Source organism: Ictidomys tridecemlineatus, chromosome 15 (assembly GCF_052094955.1).
Source record: "Ictidomys tridecemlineatus isolate mIctTri1 chromosome 15, mIctTri1.hap1, whole genome shotgun sequence".
In the NCBI taxonomy this organism is placed as follows: domain Eukaryota; kingdom Metazoa; phylum Chordata; class Mammalia; order Rodentia; family Sciuridae; genus Ictidomys; species Ictidomys tridecemlineatus.
Genome location: NC_135491.1, coordinates 469,051 through 489,513, shown reverse-complemented (window position 1 = coordinate 489,513; position 20,463 = coordinate 469,051). Strand labels below are relative to the sequence as shown.

The window sequence follows — 20,463 nt, the reverse complement described above, 5'->3', positions numbered from 1 at the left end:
TCAGGCTCCTGTGAATTCTGTCTGGCAATTAAGTGACTGAAGGTGTACTTTCCTTCCGCGGAGGTCACTGTGGAATAGTCACTCTGTGGGAATCACAGGAGATGCCTACTGTGTCTACACATTAGGTCCTCTTCACACATCTATTTCCTGGTGAAATGCTTCACCCGGCTCATTTCCCCCTCTGGGGTATTTGTCTTCTGATTATCATATTTTTTCTAAGATGATCTTTTATCCTATTCAAGTTTGGGTTTGCACAATTTTACATTTCTACATGTGTGGTAATGATCTTAACTGCACATTTATTTTACTCCTTGCTTCTATTTTTCTTTAATTCTTTAATGTGAGCAGATATACACACATTTTAGGGGAGCCTTTTTTTGAATGCTTGCCCCCACTCCCATGATTCTAGGCATGTTCTCTACATTCCCTGTGATCCCTTTTATCAAACTTATGGCCTACCTCTTCATATGAATTTAAGTGCTAATTTCTCATTTAATAAAATGGGTTAATTTATATTATTGATAGCTTTCTTGCAGTACTCCATTGTATTTCACATAATCTCAGTGTATTAGTGTATTACATTATGTCAGTCACATGTTGTTTTGGGTCCTACTTACAATCCCAAGTAACCATAGAATAAGCATTTTTGTACAGCTTTATACAAGGACGCTTTTATTCTAACGAATAGATTTTTCTAAAATTACTTGAAGTAACTACTTTTAAAGTAACTGTGCATTTGTAATAGGTGTCCACATGTTGTGCTCTAACCCTGAGTAGCACCTTTCCCCACATTCCACCCAGAAAATGCATTATGGCACTTTAAGGTTTTGCCCCAGAATCGTATTAAGCCAACATGCATTTATAGGTTATTAAAAAAAACTAGTGGATCTTTCAGGTGTTTCTCATCAAGGTTTGTTTTTCTGTGACTTGTCCGCTTCTCTGCCTCTTTTCTATTGTACTGGGTTCTACTTATGATTCCAAGTAACTAGACCAAAACTGGAGCAAAAGCTACATTTTGCATCATACTCTTCCTCAGCAGCATACAAAGTTGGGGTCCCCACAAAATTGTTTACTATTACAAGCTACCAAAATCCTTTTTTCACTTCAGTCTATACCACAGTGAGAAGAACTTCCCAAACTAAAGAAACTCGTGCAAAAAAGGCTTTATTATTACACAAACAAGTGCAATGTTCAATAAGCAGCTCCTGGTTTGGAAACTTGAAAGTTAAAAAATGTCACAACTATCACCTAAGTCCAAATATTTGTTGAAAAGGTGGGGTTTTCTCTGCAAGTTGGCAGGAGAGTTCTGATTGAATCCTTTGAGCCAAAAGAGGGTTAGATACATGCCACAACAGGTCAGAAAGAAGAGAATAAGAACTTTCCTAACAACTCAGACTATTCATGATTTCTTCCAACAAACGGAAGAGTATAGAGGTCTGATTCCCTGAGCACAGAGAGATGGAAAACAATGTACACTTGGTGGATCTGCCTGATTAGAATAACATGACTTCAGTCACAGAAACTGTCAGTGACATTAATATTAAGATCCCTGGGAAAGTTTCAAAAATATGACACAGCTACTCGTGCTTCTCATGTACCTGAATCTTATGAGGAATCCTTGGATCCCGGAAAACACCATATCCCAATACACACACAATTGAGTAAGACTACCCACAAAGTTCCCTCCAGGGTCATTATACTTACCTGTGCTTATTTCTCATTTAATAAAATGAGTTAATTTATATTATTGCTATCTTTCTTGCTGTACTCCATTGTATTTCAAATAATCTCAGTGTATATTATGTAATACATGAATATTGAATATGGTAAAAAGCACAATCCCTAAATACTTAAGGCCTTTATCCTATGTAAAATTTTCAGTGCTATATAAGGTCAGATTTGCTGCTAAAAGATTTACCATATTCACTATATATGAATTTTCCTATTTTGAGGAGGCCATATCTTCAACTAAAGACTTTCTGACCAGGCACAGTGTTGCACCTGGGTGGGGGGTGGGAGGCTGGGGCAGGAGGAGGGTAAGTTTAAAGTCAGCTTATACAACTTAGTGAGTCCCTATCTCAAAATTTAAAAGGGCAGGGAGTGTAGTTTGGTGGTAGAGCACTTGCCTAGCATGCCTGTGTGATGTCTTGGGTTTGATCCCGAGTACTACCAATAAACAGACAAAAATAAAATTAAAAAACTTCCCATCTTCACGACTTGGTAAGGCCTTTTTAATGTGAGGACTCCCTGATGTTAAATATGGTAGCTTTTGTGGCTAAAAGATTTCTCACATTCATAAGGCCTTTCTCCAATGTGAACTCTTTAACGTTGAAGGAGAATAGATTTCTGGCCTAGGGATTTTCCATGCAATGCATTCATAAGGCCTCCCTCCAGCATGAACTCTTTGGTGTTGAATGAGGACAGATTTATCCTTGAAAGATTTCCCACACTCCATACATGTATATGGCTTTGATCCAGAGGGAATGTCCAGAGTTGATTGGGGTTGGATGTGTACCTACATAATGTCCCATGTTCACTGCACTCATAAGGCCTTCCTGGAGTGTGACCTCTTTGATGTTCTGTGAGGATATTTTTTTCCTGAAAGATTTTCATCCTCACTGCATTAGTGTGGGTTTGCTCCAGTGTGAAATCTCCAGTGTTGACTGACGTGGAACTGATTCTTCATAGGGCCTTTCTCCAATGTGAATTTGCTTTTGCTGATCAAACTGGATCTGCAGCTTGAGACTTTCCCACTTTTGCTAAACTCACCGAGACCTCCAGCACATTTTCTTCCTAACTATTTTCCTTCATTCACCCAGTTGGTCATGCCTTTTTTTCTCCATTAAAGAGCTCTGCACCCTTAAGGCTGTTGCTCTCCCCTTATAACAGGATGGCTTGCTGGTGTAGAAGGCCTGAGGTAAACTGAAAAAAAAATTCTGAGTACTGACATTAAAACAGGAATTATACACTTTAAATATGCATAGTTTATTGTATGATAATTACACATCAAGCTACCTTGAAAAATCTAAGGTGATACTCAAAAGTTGTTACTTTCTAATTATTTTACTGTTTTACATCTGTATATTTGTGACTACTATATCAGTATGATGAGAATAAAACATAATTATGTGCTATTGCATATCTCTCCCCAACTCTATGTTCAGTGACATCATTTTAGAACTTGAATTGGCCATGGTGAGAGTATTCTACTAGGATAATTGACAAACTCTAAAAAGAGGGTTTGCTGTTACTAATAATGCACAAAATGCTTAAAATATATAGTGTCTGTGACTGCGGTTTACTGTAAGTTCCTGCACTGTGAATAGGCAAAAAAATTTGAGAAAATATTTTTCCAACATTCAAAAACAATTTCCTATTTAGCAAAGACCCTCATTTACTGAAGAATGAGTAAGTTCCAACATGTTCTTGTTATATATGTCTATTTGTTAATGAAAACTACATCACCAACACACATTTTAAAATAGGCAAAAAGATAGCCTTTTTAAAAGAAGATACATAAGTGGCAAACAAAACATGCCCAACATTATGAAACATCAGAAAGATGCAATCAAAACTACAGTGAGATGCCATAATACATTAAAACAGCTCAAATTTAAAAGACTAATCATTTCAAGTACTGGCTAGAAGGTGGAAGGACAGAAATGTTCACATATTGTTGGTGGGAATTCAGTGAGTACAATACATCTAGATCAGTTTGACAGTTTTTTTTTAATGCAAAACACAAACTCTGAATTATTTTCACAGGACAAATAAACCACATATGCACATTAAGAATCCTATGCCTGTATTCACAGTAGCTTTGTTTTTAACATCCCCAAACAGGAAATAATCCAAATGCCCATTAAGTGATGGGGACATAGCTTAGTTGGTAGAGTGCTTACCTTGCATGCACAAGGCCCTGGGTTCAATCCCCAGCACAAATAAATAAATAGATAGAAAATAAACAATAGCATATCCATAGAACTGAATATGACTCAGCAACAAAAAGGATGAACTGTTCATATAAGCAGTAGAGATGATTCTTTCTCAAAATAATCATGTAGCAAAAAATGTGTCGTTGCATTCATAAAATATTTCATTCACAAGTTATTGTCATGTGAATAAAAGTAAATTACTGGATACTTGCAAACCTGGGGAATATGGGGAGAAAATATGGCATGAGGTAAATTGTAGATATATTTATGATCACTATAATGGTTTCAGGAATTTATGAGACAAAACTTTTCAAATTATACACCATAAACATCAGTTATTCCAAGTAACTATATATAAATAAGTTTATAAAAAGTGATTCCAAAACCAAATTTAAAGCCTAAACTATTTTTCTGGTAATAACCCATGTTGATTCCACTATCTCCATCCTCATGCATGGGAAAGGTCAGCTCTCTATTGGTGCAGTAAGGAATGCTGTTGTAATATCAGACAACAGAACACTGACAGGATCACCAGAGCTATAACCCTGGACTGTAGGATCACCAGGATCTCCTTATTTTCCTGCTTCTATAGCAATGCACTTCAGGTGAACAACCCAGAAAGACAATATGAATCCACAAAACCTTTATTTTCCTTGACAATGACCACAGCTATTGGGCATACACAGACCTCTAGGTCCTGTGAATGCTCAGTCACTGGAAGATATGTGGATGCACCTTTGCAAGAGGCACATTTCATGCAGTTTACTGTAAGTTCCTTCTCCACACCCAGTATTTATGATTTCTAAACCAATTAAGGTTCACAGCTGGCTCCAGCCATCATCTGAGTGAAACCAATCTATGAAATGGAATGATTGGTATCAGGGCAGATGGCTTCTTGTAAAGCCCTGTGAAGATTTTCTCCTCCACATGGGCATTGCAAAACAACATCTTCCGGGAACAAGAGAGTGAATTCATTCTATTCACCCAATCACAGAAACCTGTCACAATAGCTGGCCTCTCCCCAGGTGGACCTATAGTCTCACAGAAAATTGTAACCAACCAAGCCACAAATCAGGGCAAAATTCCTGCATTATTTCCTATGTTGTCTAGGGCAGCAATACAAACCAGCCTGAAAGCAAAACCAGAACTGTCATTTTACTGTCCCTGAAGAACAGTTGACCCACGAAAGCTGTCCATCCTTTCAAATAGCACAAAGTGTCTTCCAGCCTCCCGACATCGTAAACTCAACCCCATAATTAAAGGTAGCTTTAACAATAAGGCATTTATTAGCACACAATCAAGACTAATGCAAGGCAGGTAGTTACCATTTGGTAAATAGAAGGCTGAAAAAATTAACCCAACTGTCATGTGAGACTGAAAAAACAACTTTTTGATGAAAAAAATCAGCCATTCCTGAAAGCCTCCAGCAGACTAGGTTTTCATGGTAAAAACTAGGTTATGTGTGTGCTTCAGAAAAGGGAAAGAACTCTCCTTGAAGACCCAGGTTGCTCAAGACTTCCTCCAGGGAGTAAGCATTCGCCTTCCCTCACGTGCTCCAGTGACCGCTGGACACTGTGCAAAGTGGCAGAGGAAGATGCCTTCTACCAGACAAAGTGGCAGTGACTTAGCTCTTGACATGGCCCCATCAGTTGAGAAGTGCATGGAGCTCCTGGAAGGCTCACTCATCACGAACACACGGGGACACTGCCCTCAGTGGGCAGTAGGAAGTCTGGTAACTTTAGGCAGGTGGTTCCTTCACAAAGCCTCTCTGAAAAAGATGACACTGCCTACAGGTCTAAGGCCTTTCTCAAGTGCGGGCTTTCAGGAGCTGCTAAACCTTGGGCTGAAAACTTCCCTGTATTTGTTGCTTTCATGATGCTCCTATGCATTGTGACATTTTTGGTGGTGAATGAGGCTAGAACACTGACTAAAGGAATTCCCACACGTGTCACACTCATAAGGCCTTTCTCCAGTGTGAACTACCTGATGTTGAATGAGGCCAGACTTTTGGCTAAAGGATTTTCCACACTGGTTACACTCATAGGGTCTCGCTCCAGTGTGAATTCTCCTGTGTTGAATAAGGATGGAGCTTTGACTAAAGGATTTCCCACATTCACCACATTTATAAGGCCTTTCTCCAGTGTGAACTCTCTGGTGTTTAATGAGTGTAGCTTTTTGGCTAAAGGATTTCCCACACTGACCACACTCATAAGGCTTTGCTCCAGTGTGAATTCTGCGGTGCTGATTAAGAATGGCACTTTGACTAAAGCAATTCCCACACTCACCACACTTATAAGGTCTTTCTCCAGTGTGAACTCTCTGGTGTTTAACCAGGGTGGCTTTTTGGCTAAAGGATTTCCCACACTGACTGCACTCATAAGGCCTTGCTCCAGTATGAATTTTCTGGTGGTCAACAAGGCTGGAGTTTTGTCTAAATAATTTTCCACATTCACTGCACTCATAAGGCCTTTCTCCAGTGTGAATTCTCCGGTGATCATTCAGGTGGGAGGTTTGGCTAAAGAATTTCCCACATTCACTGCACTCCCAAGGCCTTTCTCCAGTGTGTACCCTCTGGTGCTGATCAAGTGAGTACTTGCCACGGAAGGTTTTCCCACATTTGCTGCATTCATAAAGCTTTTTACCAGTGGTAACTTTGGGGCGGTGAACAAGAGTGTGCTTGTGGCTGGCAGAATTCCCACATTCTCTTGACTTATGACTTTTATGACTATGACTGTCCTCCCCACCCTTGGAGGTATTATTGGGCTTTTCACTACTGGGAAATGCTGGGGACTTGACAAGGCTCCACATGGCTGGGAGGTCCTTCTCAATCTCCCAACTGGCAAAGGGCTTCCTTGACATGTGGAATAGGAAGTGTTTCAAATACGAGGATTTTTCAACATCCCTCATCAAGAGCTTCTTTGTACTGTGATGCTTTTGGTGCTGGTGAAGATCTGCATATGTCCCAGTTCTGAATTTCTGCCCAGGTAGATCATCCAGGTGCAAAATGTCCTGCAGAATTGGGAAACATTTTTCACAGAGGTAAGTCTTCTGCATGGATGAACCTGCCTTAGAAGTCCTGACCTGTGAAACTGCTACTGAAACCTTCTGCTCAGAAAGTATCTCTTCATCCTCTGTTCCATGCCCACAACCTGAAAGCAGAGAATTGCTAATGAAATGTATGATGACTATGTGTGAAGGAGGAGGCACCATCATGCACACTCTACCAATGATTCCAAAATTTTGTCTATGAATAAGAAATATAGGGACAGGTTGAGGAAGGGGCTATATGACAATATGATGTCTCTCAAAGTCACAGAATTGGGGAGGCCTTACCAATTGAAGATTACAAAGATGGATGGGTCATAAGGAGAAGTAATCTTCAACTCACTCCTCTGCAAACAGCCTTAAGCTGCTTTAACACTGTGGTCATATCTCTAGAACTCACCACACAGCCTTCAGCAGGATGCTGTTTGCTAGTAACAGGTACATGCCATATAGATGGTAGGTTGACTCCAAGCCCAGGAAAATCCACACAAAAGTGAGTGGCAAGTATTCAGGTTAATGTAATGTATGTGTACACTTTATCAGCATGTGTGAGGTAGTGCTGGAAAACACTGCAGAGAGCAGTATAAAAGGACAGATGAGACATGAAGACCAGAAAGATGTGGATGGATGGGTGCTGGAAGTTACATGAAATGAGAAAACAAAAAAGTTCATGGCTGGGTGCAGTGGTGCATGCCTGTAATCCCAACAGCTTGGGAGGCTGAGACAGGAGGATCATGAGTTCAAAGCTAGCTTCAGCAGAAGCAAGGTGCTAAGCAATTCAATGAGAACCTAAATAAAATACAAAATAGGTCTGGGGATGTGGCTCAGTGGTTAAGCTCCCCCCCCCCCCCGAGTTCAATCCCTGGTAAACCACCACCCTCCCACAAAAAATTGAGATGTAGGGGGAAGAAAACATGGAAATGAAGTTTGGCTAGTGGTACCTGCACCAAAACAGTGGTGGACAGAGGACAGGTTCCTTTTATGATTTGAAAATAGCCTAGATGTTACGCTACTTTCTATGTGCCACACATCAGGCCCAGGCCTCTTCTGAAATCATGTTCACTCCATGAAGGAACCAGGTTTCTCCCCACACCCTAAGTACTATCACTACATGGGACCTTTTTGAAGCAGGGTCCACAGGAAAGGAAAGACACAGCGTGCCAACAGAGATACAGATCATCTCAGGATACAACAGGCCATAGGAGAAAAATAAAAATTATTTTAAAAAGGGGGATACGGGGGACTGGGGTTGTAGCTCAGTGGCAGAATGCTTGCCTAGCATGTGTGACGCACTGGATTTGATCCTCAGCATCACATTAAAAAATAAAATAAATAAAATAAAATAAAAAAGGCATTCTGTCCATCTACAACTACAAAAAAAAAAGTGTGTGTGTGTGTGGGGGGGTATGATAGTAATAGCCCATGGTTCCATGGTTCCAAGTATGGACTATGACAATGCCTGTTATGCCACAAGCAGTCACAAGAAAAGGTCAACTAGCAAAAGGTGAGGGGTGGGGGAGCTGTGAAAAAAAGGTATCATGATTCTGGACATAGCCAGAGAGATGGCAAAAAGTTGAGATCCAGTAGCCTGAATGCAAGATACTTAACTCCCAGACCACATAGGGCACATGTGTTAGGGTGCAAACAGTGCACACAGCTCAGTGCTGGAGCACATATGCCAAGAAACTGGAGAATTTAACAGATTGTAAGGCCTGGAAAAGGTGAATCTGTTTGGGGAAAAAGAGGACAGAGACACTAGGATGAGTGTAAGAGCCTTACCCAGTGAGCTTGCAAGTACAAAGTTCTGCAGCATCACACCGAGGTACAAAAGCCTCTGAGCCTCATCAAGTAGTCTCCATTCTTCCTGTGAGAAGTAAATGGCCACGTCCTCAAAGGTCACACAGTCCTGCCATAATGGGGAAAGGTCACTCCACAATAAACTTCTCCTCTAGAATTCCAACTTCATCCACTTGCTTGTCCATCCTGTTTGCCCTTCTTCCTACATTCCTATTTCAGAGGAATACCACATCCCAGTGCCTCTGAAGCTCACTGTCGTGGTCCCAGTATCACTGTGTCCTCCCATAGCCATCAGGAAGGTGGGCAGGAAGATACCATCTTCACTGTGGACTTGGCATATAATGCGGTCTCCCCTTCTCTTAGATCATTCCTCAGTGGTCCTCCAGATGGTGCCTCCAGAAACACGCAGCCTAGGAGCCTGCCGGAAGGCCTGGCTGTCTGATTCTGCTCCTTGCTTCAATCTCAGCTACCCAGGATCACTTAAGGATTTCAAACAACTCTCGTCCTCTATCTCTACTGATTTTGATGTCCACTTACCAGTCACAGCTTTCCTTTTACTCTTAACCCTCAAACTCAGTGACCAAAGTATCTCAGAGCCTCAATGACATTCTACCCCAGACCCAGTGACACTCACAGATGATCAGCCCCCAAACTTAGCTATCTGCTTAAGTGGACAATCCTGGTGAGCCTGTAGCATGGTGAATGAGCACTAGACTGAGGATCTTCAATTGTGCTGCTGTAACAAAACACTACTACTCATTGGGTAGCTTATTAACAACAGGAATCTCTCACAGATCTGGAGGCTGAATTCAGGGTGCCATCATGGTTAGGTTCTGGTGAGAGTCCTCTTTCAGGCTGTAGACTGCTGACTTCCCCTTGTATCTCCACATAGTGAAAAGAGCACTAGCTATTCTCTGACCTCTTCTTAAAAGGGCATTCACTAATACCAGACACAAGGACTCCATCCTCATGATTTAATTACCTCTCACAGGCCTCAGCTCTGGGATTAAGATTAGGTCCCTCTGGGATTAGAATTTCAATGTATGAAATTTGGAGGGGAAGAAAAATTCAGTCATGGCCTTGGTGTCATCTTCTAATTATTCCTGTTTCTGTGACCATTCTATCTCCCTTATGCCTTAGAAGCCTTAGCCACCTACCAGATAATCTATTTTGTCATGCCCTTCCATGGTCAATTCTCTCTCCACATCTGTTTATGATGCTTACCATGTCTACTCAGGTGTCCAAGTACAAGACCCAGGCACAGCTCCATTTTCCCTTACCTGGGCTGTGGACAGCACTACCATTATGACAAATATAATTCCTCCTAGTTATGGGTCAAACACTAACTATATCTTTTAGATGTCTCCATCTTAAACCATTCCCCAAATTCCAAACCAATGTGGCCAGAACTTGATGTCTCTACTAATTGTTAATCCAACATCTTAGATGTAAGTACCTAAAAACCAAAATTCTGATATCCCCAGTGAAATAAACCTTACTGGTAACTTTACGGTCTAGCTGATGGAGTTTCCATTCTTCCAGATACTAAACCCCAAAAGCCCGAAGTAAGGCCTCAATAGTACCTTTCTCTCTCCCCCTTTCTCATCCTCAAAATCTGAAAATCCAGGCAGGCCTAATTAAGAAAATGAATCCAGAATCCTACCACTTCTCTTACCTCCACAGTAGCCTCACTGGTTCAAGCCACTAACAGCACTTACCTAGAGTATTATGGTAGTGTCTTCCCTGGCCTTCCTATTGTGTCCCTCATACTGACCGAGTTCTCCATGGCATAACATGGAGGCTGATGAGACCAGCATCAGATTATCTTCTTTCCCTTCTCTAAAACTCCCACTGCTGCCATAAATTCTGACAGTCATTCAGCTCTGAATCCTGCCCTGCTACTTTTAGATCCTCCGAAATAGAAAAGAAACCTGGAACTCATGAACCAGCGAAGCTTCACCTCCAATCACATACGCATTATGGGAAAGCTTTTCATATCTCTAATAGGAACTACCTAAAATAACTCTCAAATAGAATCAGGATCTTAGGCTTGGGTTTGTTAAAGGTCCTTTGGTCCAAGGATCGATGAGCATCAAGAGAAGGGATTCATTTAAAAAAAAAAAATCCTGGGGGTGGGGGAGGCGGAGGGCTGGTGTCAGGATCAGTGAAAGCCTGTGTCATACACTACTCACCTCAGGGTGGTCCCTATGGGCTTCTGCACTCATGGAAACCTGTAGGAAGAGGGAGGTCATGAGAGGCAGAGGCATCATGGCAGGGCTCCAGAGGCTCAGCCCCTGCTGTACTCGTTCCCAGTTGGAAGCCAGGTGCCTTGAGGAGGCTTTCATTATATTGGAGCCTCGGTGCTAACTCGAGGAGCTCTCAGGCCTTGAACCCCTGCTTCAGTGTTATCACCCCTCCTTCTGGTCCTAACAGTGAGAAGCTGCTGGAAAAGCTTGAAGTCACACTGGGTCCCTCTTCTGTGCGCAGTTCTCCGTGGCTACCAACGACCTAAGGACCAAGGAAGAACTCTCCGTCGTGCCATGGCAGCGTTAACACGCCGCATCACTCGACCCTCCTCGACAGGACACACGCCGGGCCTCAGGCGTAGTTTCCCGCTCCACCTCATTCACGAGCCCCGACCGGGCTGGACAGAGCCTGGCCTGCGGCACCGGGCAGAGCCCCTCATTCGGACACTCTGTGGGGAGGCGAGCACAGCGCGGCGGGGAGGACCACTTACCCGAGCGGGGCCGGCTTCGGCCATGGGCCTCTGCGCGTGCGACGGGGACACGGACAAAGTGGCCACCGCCCCTCGGACCCCTCCGTACGCCAGCCCAGCCTGGTCGCTTCCCGGAGGACAAAGCTCCGACAGCTCCCACAGATCCAAACACCCCTAAGTCCAGCGCCGGCGGAGCCACGCCGGAAGTCCCGCCCACACAATGGCCCACGCCGGAAACACTCCTCTCTGGGCGCTCATTGGCTTAGCGGCTCCCTGGGGCAGGGCATTCTGGCTAACGTAGTGCCCAGTGCTCCAGGGAGACCTGCGAGCGGGAGGAGTTGGGGTGCTCTGCATCCAGCAGGCGCTCTGCAGGCGAGAATTAGGCTTGAGCCTGCGGGGAGGACTTGAATACCGATGGAGCAGCAGGACAAGCCTTCTGGGCTAGCCCTGGCGATAACGGTGGGGACTTGGCCTCTGCGGCTACCGCTGGTTACAGCTTGCAGGGACCGTCCTCTAGGCCCGTGTGTGTTCCCATGCTTCCTGCCTGCCCTCTGTTCCGAGATGGTTGCTCCTCTGCAAGGCCTTCTAACCCGTCTCCCCACTGTTCATGGCAACTCATTATGCCCTTCCTCTCTGTCCCCTTGGAGGTGCCAGCTCAAATCACACATGGCAAACATGTCTGCACACCTGTTAGCAGAGAGGCAGCCTGATAAAGCAGGTTGCAGGCTTTTCCTTACTAGCAGCCTGAGAAAACGGGATGCAGACTGTCTATACCATTTAATAGCCAGGAAAAGCAGAAGATAGACTCTCTCCCATTTCTGTACCTTGAGCCCCCAAGTAAGTTGTTACAATACATCTTTTTAAATTTATTTTTTCAGAGATGATATTACATAAGATACCTTAAGGATAATGCACAAGTGACCAAAAGATGAAATTTACTTCATTATTGTTATGTGCAGGACAGGCTGAGTAAGGTGTCTGCAGGGCATGCCAAACAAAGTTAGCTGCAGGATGACCTGGCCGCTCAAACCCTCTGTCTGGTTCTTTATCACCTGTTTGCTTCAAGCCCAAACGCTCAAGCCCCTGCTCAAGGCTGAGCGCTTTGCCCCCTTGTGTGCCAACAAGGCAGCTTGCCAACCCAGAGACCCTGTTAGATTTAGGCAGCACAGCAGAAGGGCTATAAAAGCCTTCCCCAGCTGCCCCCTCCCACTTCTTTCCTTCTTTCTTTTCTCCTCTGTTGCACTGCTGCAATAAAGATCTCTTGGTTGCTCCGAGTGTTGTGGTCACTTGTCTTTCAATTATAATACCAAAATCTTTACCTGAGCAAGAGCTGGAGCTCATTTCCATAACAAGGGACACAGGAAGGGGCACATTATTAGACTGTACCTGTGTAGGATTGTCCCTGCACTGTGCACATGATGAGCACCTTCCCTTTTCTGAATATGCATTCCCTGCCCAAATAAACTGCAGCTCCCCCTGAGGTGATTTTCTGAGGGGTATCCTTATTTTCTGCAAATAAACTTTATTCTGTGACAACTATTCTTGGTGTTCTGTTCTGATTCAGATCCCAGGGAGACAGAACCATTGAGTTCAGTGGCACAGCAAGTGAAGAACGAGCAGAATGTCTTGGGTAACACAGGAGATTAAGGATAGCCTCTTTCAGAAAACCCACTCTGTGAGGTGCCCACAAGACCCTTGTTTCTAGGATTCAGCAATTAGTGGTCATATAAAAGAAAGGTAGCAAACAACAAACCAAACAAGTTGAAAAGAACATAAAAATAATGTTAAAGAAGGGTGAAGATCTTACAAAGTCAATATGCATTCAATGCAGGATGTGGTCTACATTGGGAGAAACAAATTTTGGAATACAGTAAGAAATACACATTCAAGGGAGAAGGTCTGCCATCTTCAGAGGGATAGACAGCCATAACCAAAGTTTTTTTCTTTTTTAACTCTCTTTTTCAAGTCAATTTGTCTGAGTGTACTTTTAATGTGCAGACAGACCTTCCACCTAAGGGAGCCATTTCCTTTGATCAAAATTCTATGTACCATAAAATGAGGGATGGTTTATATGATCCAAAGGCCAACACAATCCTTCAAATTGTAGAAACTAGCCCATACTAAACTTGTCATCCTTGCCTACCTTGATTTTGTCTAGAAAACCCATTAGAGGCTCTGGACCTGTCCTTTACCTGCTCTTGTTTTTGCCTTCAGACCCCTCTTTTGATTCCTTAGACATGAACCCAATTTGAGCCTAAATTACCATACACCCTCTTCTAACAAGTGACTGCACATCATTCTGTTGCTACTTGGCCTTTTCACTAATGGTCTGGGTGCATTCCATGGTTTATCATTTGGAGTCCCAAATTCCTCAAGTAACTTACTGTTTAAACCAACCATGAGAGCTACATTATTCTGACTATGTATCAAGAACACTGAAACTCCATGTCCCTGATGCCATTTCCCCAGTCTAAGGCTTCATTGTTGAAGGTAATGTTGCCCTTTACACTATAAATAACACTACCCTGAACATTAAAGCCTCCACTCCAAGGGATTTTCCTGGTCTGCCTTTCTATGCATGAATTGAACACAGTAAATATTTGCTGTCTGTCTTTGATGCCAGGGATTCTATTGTGTTTCTGAGCTTACTGTGTGCTTAGCAATACTCTGATTATGCTATTTTCTCTGTGACTGTAGTCCTCCAGAATTGCAAAATGACCTCTTGCCTACATGACACACCATGATCACTCCTTCCCCTTGATTAACACAAATACCAGTAATCTTTATATATATATATATATATATATGTTCATAAATTGTCGGTTTATATCTTCTAACCACATATAAGATGGACCTGCCAGTTTGACCCTAGAGATGCACCAAGAAACTATTATATATCTCATTCCAACTTTACCAACACATTGAGAGAGATTTCAGCAACTTTAGATGCATTTTCTTTTATAATGCCATATTAATATGGACTCTAGTTATAGGATAATCTACAAGGACTCCATATAGATTTAGTGTTCATGCTTTTTCACTCAACGGAAAGTGTTTATTATGCTGATTACAGAAACTGTGACCTATTCTTTAAAGTCCCCCATTATCATTTTCCCAGTGTTTCCAATAAATGAATTCATACAACCACACAAACAATTATTCAGTGTTTTCTTAAGTTCTGTGCTTCTCTGTTAGGTGCCCATTAATCAGAGGAATGAACTAAAGGCTATTCTGCTGTCTCAGGAAAGTTAGCTACTATGGAGCTGCTTTTCATGTGCAGACTGCTGATCCAGGGCCATGGCTCCACCCACATCGTTGTCTAATTCTCACACAGCAAGCCAATATCACCTTGCTCTAAATCAACCCAGGGTCAAGAACCAGACAACTACAGAGAGCTCCAAACCCCAACACCTATGCAAGTGGTCAAACCATCTGTCATTACTCTATCACTCCTGAAGAATAGCCTAAATCGTGTGGCCTGGGAATTCCCTTTCCTCTCCTACATCTCCTCTGCCCACCTGGTTATCAGACATGGAGGTGTGTACAAGGTGTGCAGTGTCATGGACTATAGTTAGGCTGTAATGCTCACCTTGCAACATGCCAACAAAATATTGCAGGAACAACAACAACAAAACAAGAGCTCAGGAGTGAATGGGGCTCTCTAAGACATCACTGGTCCCGCTGTTAGTAATTGCAGCTATGTAAGGATGGGTATGAATTCTGAAGCTTTCTAGCAATCACATAAACCAGCTCAAAAAAGGAAGGAATACCAGTGGAGTTGCAGGATTCCCGATAGAGCTTTAAAAATACTTTTCAAAAATTATGCACCAAATTTAAGTTGGTGAAAGTTTGATTTATAAATCAAGAGATAGAATCCCTTTTGAAATATCGACACAGTGTTCAGGAAAGTTGAATTTGAAAGAAAAGAAGGATCAACAGAAAAAGCCCAGGCAATATGAGTTTCCCATTAGATTACCTATCCATACATAGTTTATACTTTATAAATGTGAGATAGAAAGCCATAAACCATATCCTGAGTTTAAATCTGAAATCAAAGAAAAAATGAATGGTAAATTTGACTCACTGTTCCTTTAAAATAAATAGGAAATAATTACAGAAAATGTGTATTTTATTTTAAAAACAAGATATAAATAAAAGTGTGATAATTTTGCAACATACATGAGCTCATAATATTGATATGAAATAAGTATTGGCATTTCACTATACTCTATAATTGCAAATGTTTGCTCATGAACATAGAAACATGAGTAAATAGTTAGAATTTCAGACAATAAAATATTTAATACATTTTTAAAGCAGAGAAGAACATGCTCAATTTTCTGGAGATATACTTTCAAACGTCAGATTTTATTCTATAAAATTTTGTGCATTGAGAATTTTCACTTTAGTAAAAATAGGCAAGAGACATTTTATAAGCAATTTAGATGCTTAATGTTATCCATTAGCAATTGAAGGTGTGTTTTCATTGAGGGCTAAGTAGTATACTATACATTTGACGTAAACCACAATATCAAAGACTTACAGTGCTATTTTTAGAAATAAATAAAACTACTTAAATTAAATAACTAATACTTTACATTTTGGTACTAGGGATTGAATGCAGGGGTGCTTTATCACTGAGTTACTTCCTAAGACACTCACCTTTTTTTTTTTCCATTTTGAGACAGGGTCGTGAAGTTCTCCAGGTAGACCTGGAACCCACACTCCTGCCTCAGACTCCAGAGTAGCTGGGGTTTCAGGCTGTGCCTCCACACACAGCACAGTAGTACCACTCAGTGAGGAGTTCTGATATTTTCAGTCTCTCAACTGAATCCCTTCTGCCCATCATCTTAAGCAGCCACTCAGATTTCCTCAGCTGCCTAAGGGATTGCCCAGAGACTTCCCTGTCCCTCCTCTCCTGCTCACCTCCCCACTGTCTGCACTCCAAGCACCTGAGACTCAGCCCACTCCCCTGAGGCTGGCAGTGCCTTCCTCACACTGCTCATGCAGCTCATTCCCCTGCCAAAAGTGAGCTCAGAAATTATTGGGAAAACGATTTATGATCACTGTTGTTAATAACGTAGCTTGCATTTCAAAATTTCTAAAACAACAGATTTTTTAAAGATCCTCACCAGAAATAAGTTTGTGAGATGTTGGATATGTTAACTAGGTGATTTAATCTTTATACAATGTGTAAATAGATCAGAACATTCCACTGAGTCCCATAAATACACATAATAAATATTGGTCAATTAAAATAAATTAATTTTAAAAAACAGAAAGAAAAATGAAAATAGCCTTCAGTGAGTTTCTATAAAACCGAAAATACAAGACTTTCCTATAACTGAAACTCAGAAATTTCCTCCATTACATTCTTTTAAAATATCCTGGACAAACAAAATATACAAATGAAAAAAATAAATAAAACATCCTGAACATTCTTAACTGAGAAACCTAAGGTTAGAATGATAAATCCTTGTTGAAGTATGTGCACAGTGTTCATGGTTAGTCTGGCATAGAACTGACACTACAGAAGATATGGCCACCTCATTTGCCATGGTATCAATATTGACATAAGGGCTCTTCAAATATGAGCAGATTTTAAAAATTTTATTGGTACTGTGGATTGAACTCAGTGGCACTCAACCACTGGGCCACATCCCCAGCCTAATTTTTGTATTTTATTTAGAGACAGGGCCTCACTGAGTGGCTAAGCACATTCCATTGTTGGCTTTGAACAAGCAATGCTTGTGTCTCAGCCCCTGAGTCACTGGGATTACAGGCGTGCACCACCACAACCAGCTCTGTATGAGTAGATTTTGACATTAACTTTCAAATACATCCAAGACAACAGACCGCTAGCCAGGCAGGTGGATTAGGAGACACCATGTGTCCTTGCTCTGCAGTGATAGAGGACCTGAGAGACGCGGGTGTCACTGACGATGAGCACAAAGGGGCTGAGTGCTGGGAAACAGGAGGACACCAGCACAGAGCTGGTCATGACCCACTGGCCTCTCCTGGGGGCAAGAGTCATCCAAATGGTCAAGACAGTGTAGACGGAATAAAAGGCAACCCAGGAGCTCACCAGAATCAGGCTCTGGCCTCATGAGAAGGTGGGGGGTAGAGGATGCAGCTGTGGATGTGCTGAACCTGCTGCCTGTGTCTGTGCAGGACAAGGACAATGGAGCCACTGGCCCAGGCCGTGAGGTCCAGACTCAACAAGTCGGGAGAGAAGTACAAGACAGTGTATAAGGTGCTGTGTCTTTCTGGCACTACTCAGGAACAGTACCTGTGATTCCCATCCACACTGAGAATTTTCTTATTCAATGGGCCTTTCACTATTAAAGGGAGAAATGAATTTATCAAGAGATGCAGGGCCCAGCAGAGGAAACAGCAGAAGCTGATAAATCCTAGTGATCTCATCTTGAGCGTGATCCACCTGCAAATTCTGGGGTTTAGCTTTAGGGCCTGGAAGCCATTGAACAGGCACAAAGTGCTGAAGGAGACACCCGTGCTCACTCTATAGAAATAGAAGACAGGTTGACATCTCGCGTCACCCAGGAAATGTTTCCATCCCAGAGCTGACAGAGTCTGAGGGACTCCTTTCACAAAAAGAACAATGGAATGGGCCAGTACCACTTGATTGAGAATCACGTCTGTGGGTCTAAAGTGACGTCCAGTGAGCAAGGTGAGATTATAGAGACAAAGGAGGGCACAGTTTCCCACGAATCCCACTCCTGTCTGAGTGAGGAACACCATCCCCATTTCCATGCTGAGCAGATCACGTCAGCACTCGCAGGTCTGCTTGTACCCAGGGCAGGGGGTGAAGAGATAAACCCATGAGATTAAGTGTGTCGGCATCAATACATCCCCCAATGTAATACTGACCATAAACTAAACACTCTCCCCAAAATAGACCAAGACTTCATGCCCAGAAACTCAAAGACCCACCGTGAGACCTGTGCTGCCCACAGCTGCAGTGTCCACCTCCAAGGGAAAGTGAGAGTGAAGAAGAGCCCTGTGCCTTGACTCAGGTTGTTTCAAGAATACATTTTTCAGGGCAATGGCAAGACACAGACATGTGCAGATGATCTCTTTCTATAAAAATGGATACAAACATAGATATAGGGATGGCAGCTGAGAGGGAGATGTGGTCAGAGCACATATCCCTGTCCACCTGGGCACTGTGGTACCTGCAGAATTTTCACAATTGACCACTTGAAAGCCTCTACAAGACAGGAAAGGGAGTTTGAAACTCACTGGCGTACTACAGATGCACAATAGGTCTACAGCTGTGAGGTAGACCACACAGAGGGGACGGAGAGAACAGGGGTGTTTCAGAAGACCAAGCCTGACATGAGCCAGAGGACAGGGCTCAGGCTACAGCGGAGCCTCCAGGTCTGCCTGCTCACCCTGTGCTCCACACCTTCCTAGGACTGTGGGAGACTGTGAGTCCTCCCTGCCCTGAGAATTTCCACTAACCAGAGCCTGTGGACATTGAGGCCGTTCTGAGACAAGATTGCAGACATTCACAGCCAGGAGGACTTAGGGTCCCCCACAATCCTAGGATGTGTGGACACACAGGGGGATCTAAATAGATGCCCTGAGCCCTCATGAGGGGTGTGTGCTGCCCATCTGCAGTATCCCTGGCAAGAACAGAAATATCATCTTCTGCTTCATGAACAAATGGGGGTGGGTAAGTCAGAGAACAGATTAATACAGACACTGGGGGATCTAAATAGATGCCCTCATGAGGGGCGTGTGCTGCCCATCTGCAGTATCCCTGGCAAGAATAGAAATATCATCTTCTGCTTCATGAACAAATGGCGGTGGGTAAGTCAGAGAACAGATTAATAGTGGGTGAAAACAGCAGTTCTGCACATTCACAACCTGCTTACAAGCCGGGGTGCCAAGGGGTATACACCAGACTGGGGAACCTGGCGCCCACATTTCCTTTTGCTCCCTTTCCCTTCCTCCAGTTTCTCTTCCTCATCAGGGTGAGCCACACGTTTTTGCTGAGTAGCATTTTTATCCCCAAATGGAAAACACAACCAGGCCTTTCCCCTAAGGGATGTTAATGTGCCTCTAACAGAACAGAATTATAAATGGACTCCTGCAGACTCCCTTGGGCTCCACATGCTGACCTGAGAAAGCACGGTGGCCGCAGCATGGACCTGGAACCGGGGGACTGAGTGCCAGTGACATAGTGGCCGAGACCCCTCAGAGGCTCTGCAGGGTCCCTTGTGACATCCCTTTAGCAGAGAGTCCATTTGTAGGGGACACTGGTGCCACAGAAGGGACACTTAACAAGGAACGTATTCCTGCTCGGAGACCCTGTGGACAAGATGAGAGGACACAGACGTACCCAACAGGCATGGAGGACCTGCTGAGGGTGGCCCAGAGCGACAGTAGGAGCTGGCACAGAAAAGATGTGTGGAAAACAGACTTGAGTGGGTTCCCTAACGTCCCACATGGAGAACCCAGAGTTCTGACCAATGTAAACCTCAGGATGAAAAAGTAATAAGACTAATCTGGTAGATTGCCATAGATTAGTTTTATGGCTGATTAGAACATCAAGATACACATAAAATTTACAACTGTCCAAAGAAGGAAAAATCCCTGCTTACCTGACTGTGTGCTGTCTGCAGTGGTTCTGAGGCAGCATCCTGCAGGTTGGGCATGGCAGGTGATAAAGTTCAGGACTCCGTGACCTCAGTGCCTTGCTGGGAAGTGTCTGTCCTTTCACCTGCAGGTGCAGTGACAGTGCCAGCATGGGGACTGGAGATCACCTGGGCCCACACCTGGGGGCTGGCATGTCTCTGCAAGCCTGTCCCCGTGAGAAGCCCTTCAGGAGAGGGGAAACAAGTGGGACAGACCTCACCCTGAGGCAGGCACTGACCCCACGGGAGCCTGAGCAGAGAACACAGAGACCTGCTAAGTGAGGAGTGGAGCCCGCAGCCCTGTGGGCTT

The 20,463-nt window shown here is 43.4% G+C and overlaps 1 protein-coding gene and 1 pseudogene across 4 annotated transcripts; both read right to left on the bottom strand.

Moving 5' to 3' along the window:
* Positions 1 to 1,148: 1,148 nt before the first annotated feature.
* On the bottom strand, positions 1,149 to 11,697 carry LOC106145459 (uncharacterized). 4 transcript variants are annotated; one of them, XM_078032983.1, is made up of 4 exons: positions 11,515 to 11,697; positions 10,970 to 11,008; positions 8,760 to 8,886; positions 1,149 to 7,084 (listed from the first exon to the last, which is right to left on the bottom strand). In XM_078032983.1, the coding sequence occupies exons 1-4, from the start codon at positions 11,536 to 11,538 to the stop codon at positions 5,817 to 5,819; spliced, it is 1,458 nt and encodes a 485-aa protein (XP_077889109.1). In that variant the 5' UTR covers positions 11,539 to 11,697; the 3' UTR covers positions 1,149 to 5,816. The 4 variants fall into 4 exon arrangements, with proteins under 4 accessions (XP_077889109.1, XP_077889110.1, XP_077889111.1 ...); XM_078032984.1 differs by having other exon boundaries at positions 8,760 to 8,844; XM_078032985.1 differs by lacking the exon at positions 8,760 to 8,886 and having other exon boundaries at positions 1,149 to 6,944.
* Positions 11,698 to 17,354: 5,657 nt separating this feature from the next.
* LOC144370987 (vomeronasal type-1 receptor 1-like) lies at positions 17,355 to 18,511 on the bottom strand (annotated as a pseudogene).
* Positions 18,512 to 20,463: the final 1,952 nt, after the last annotated feature.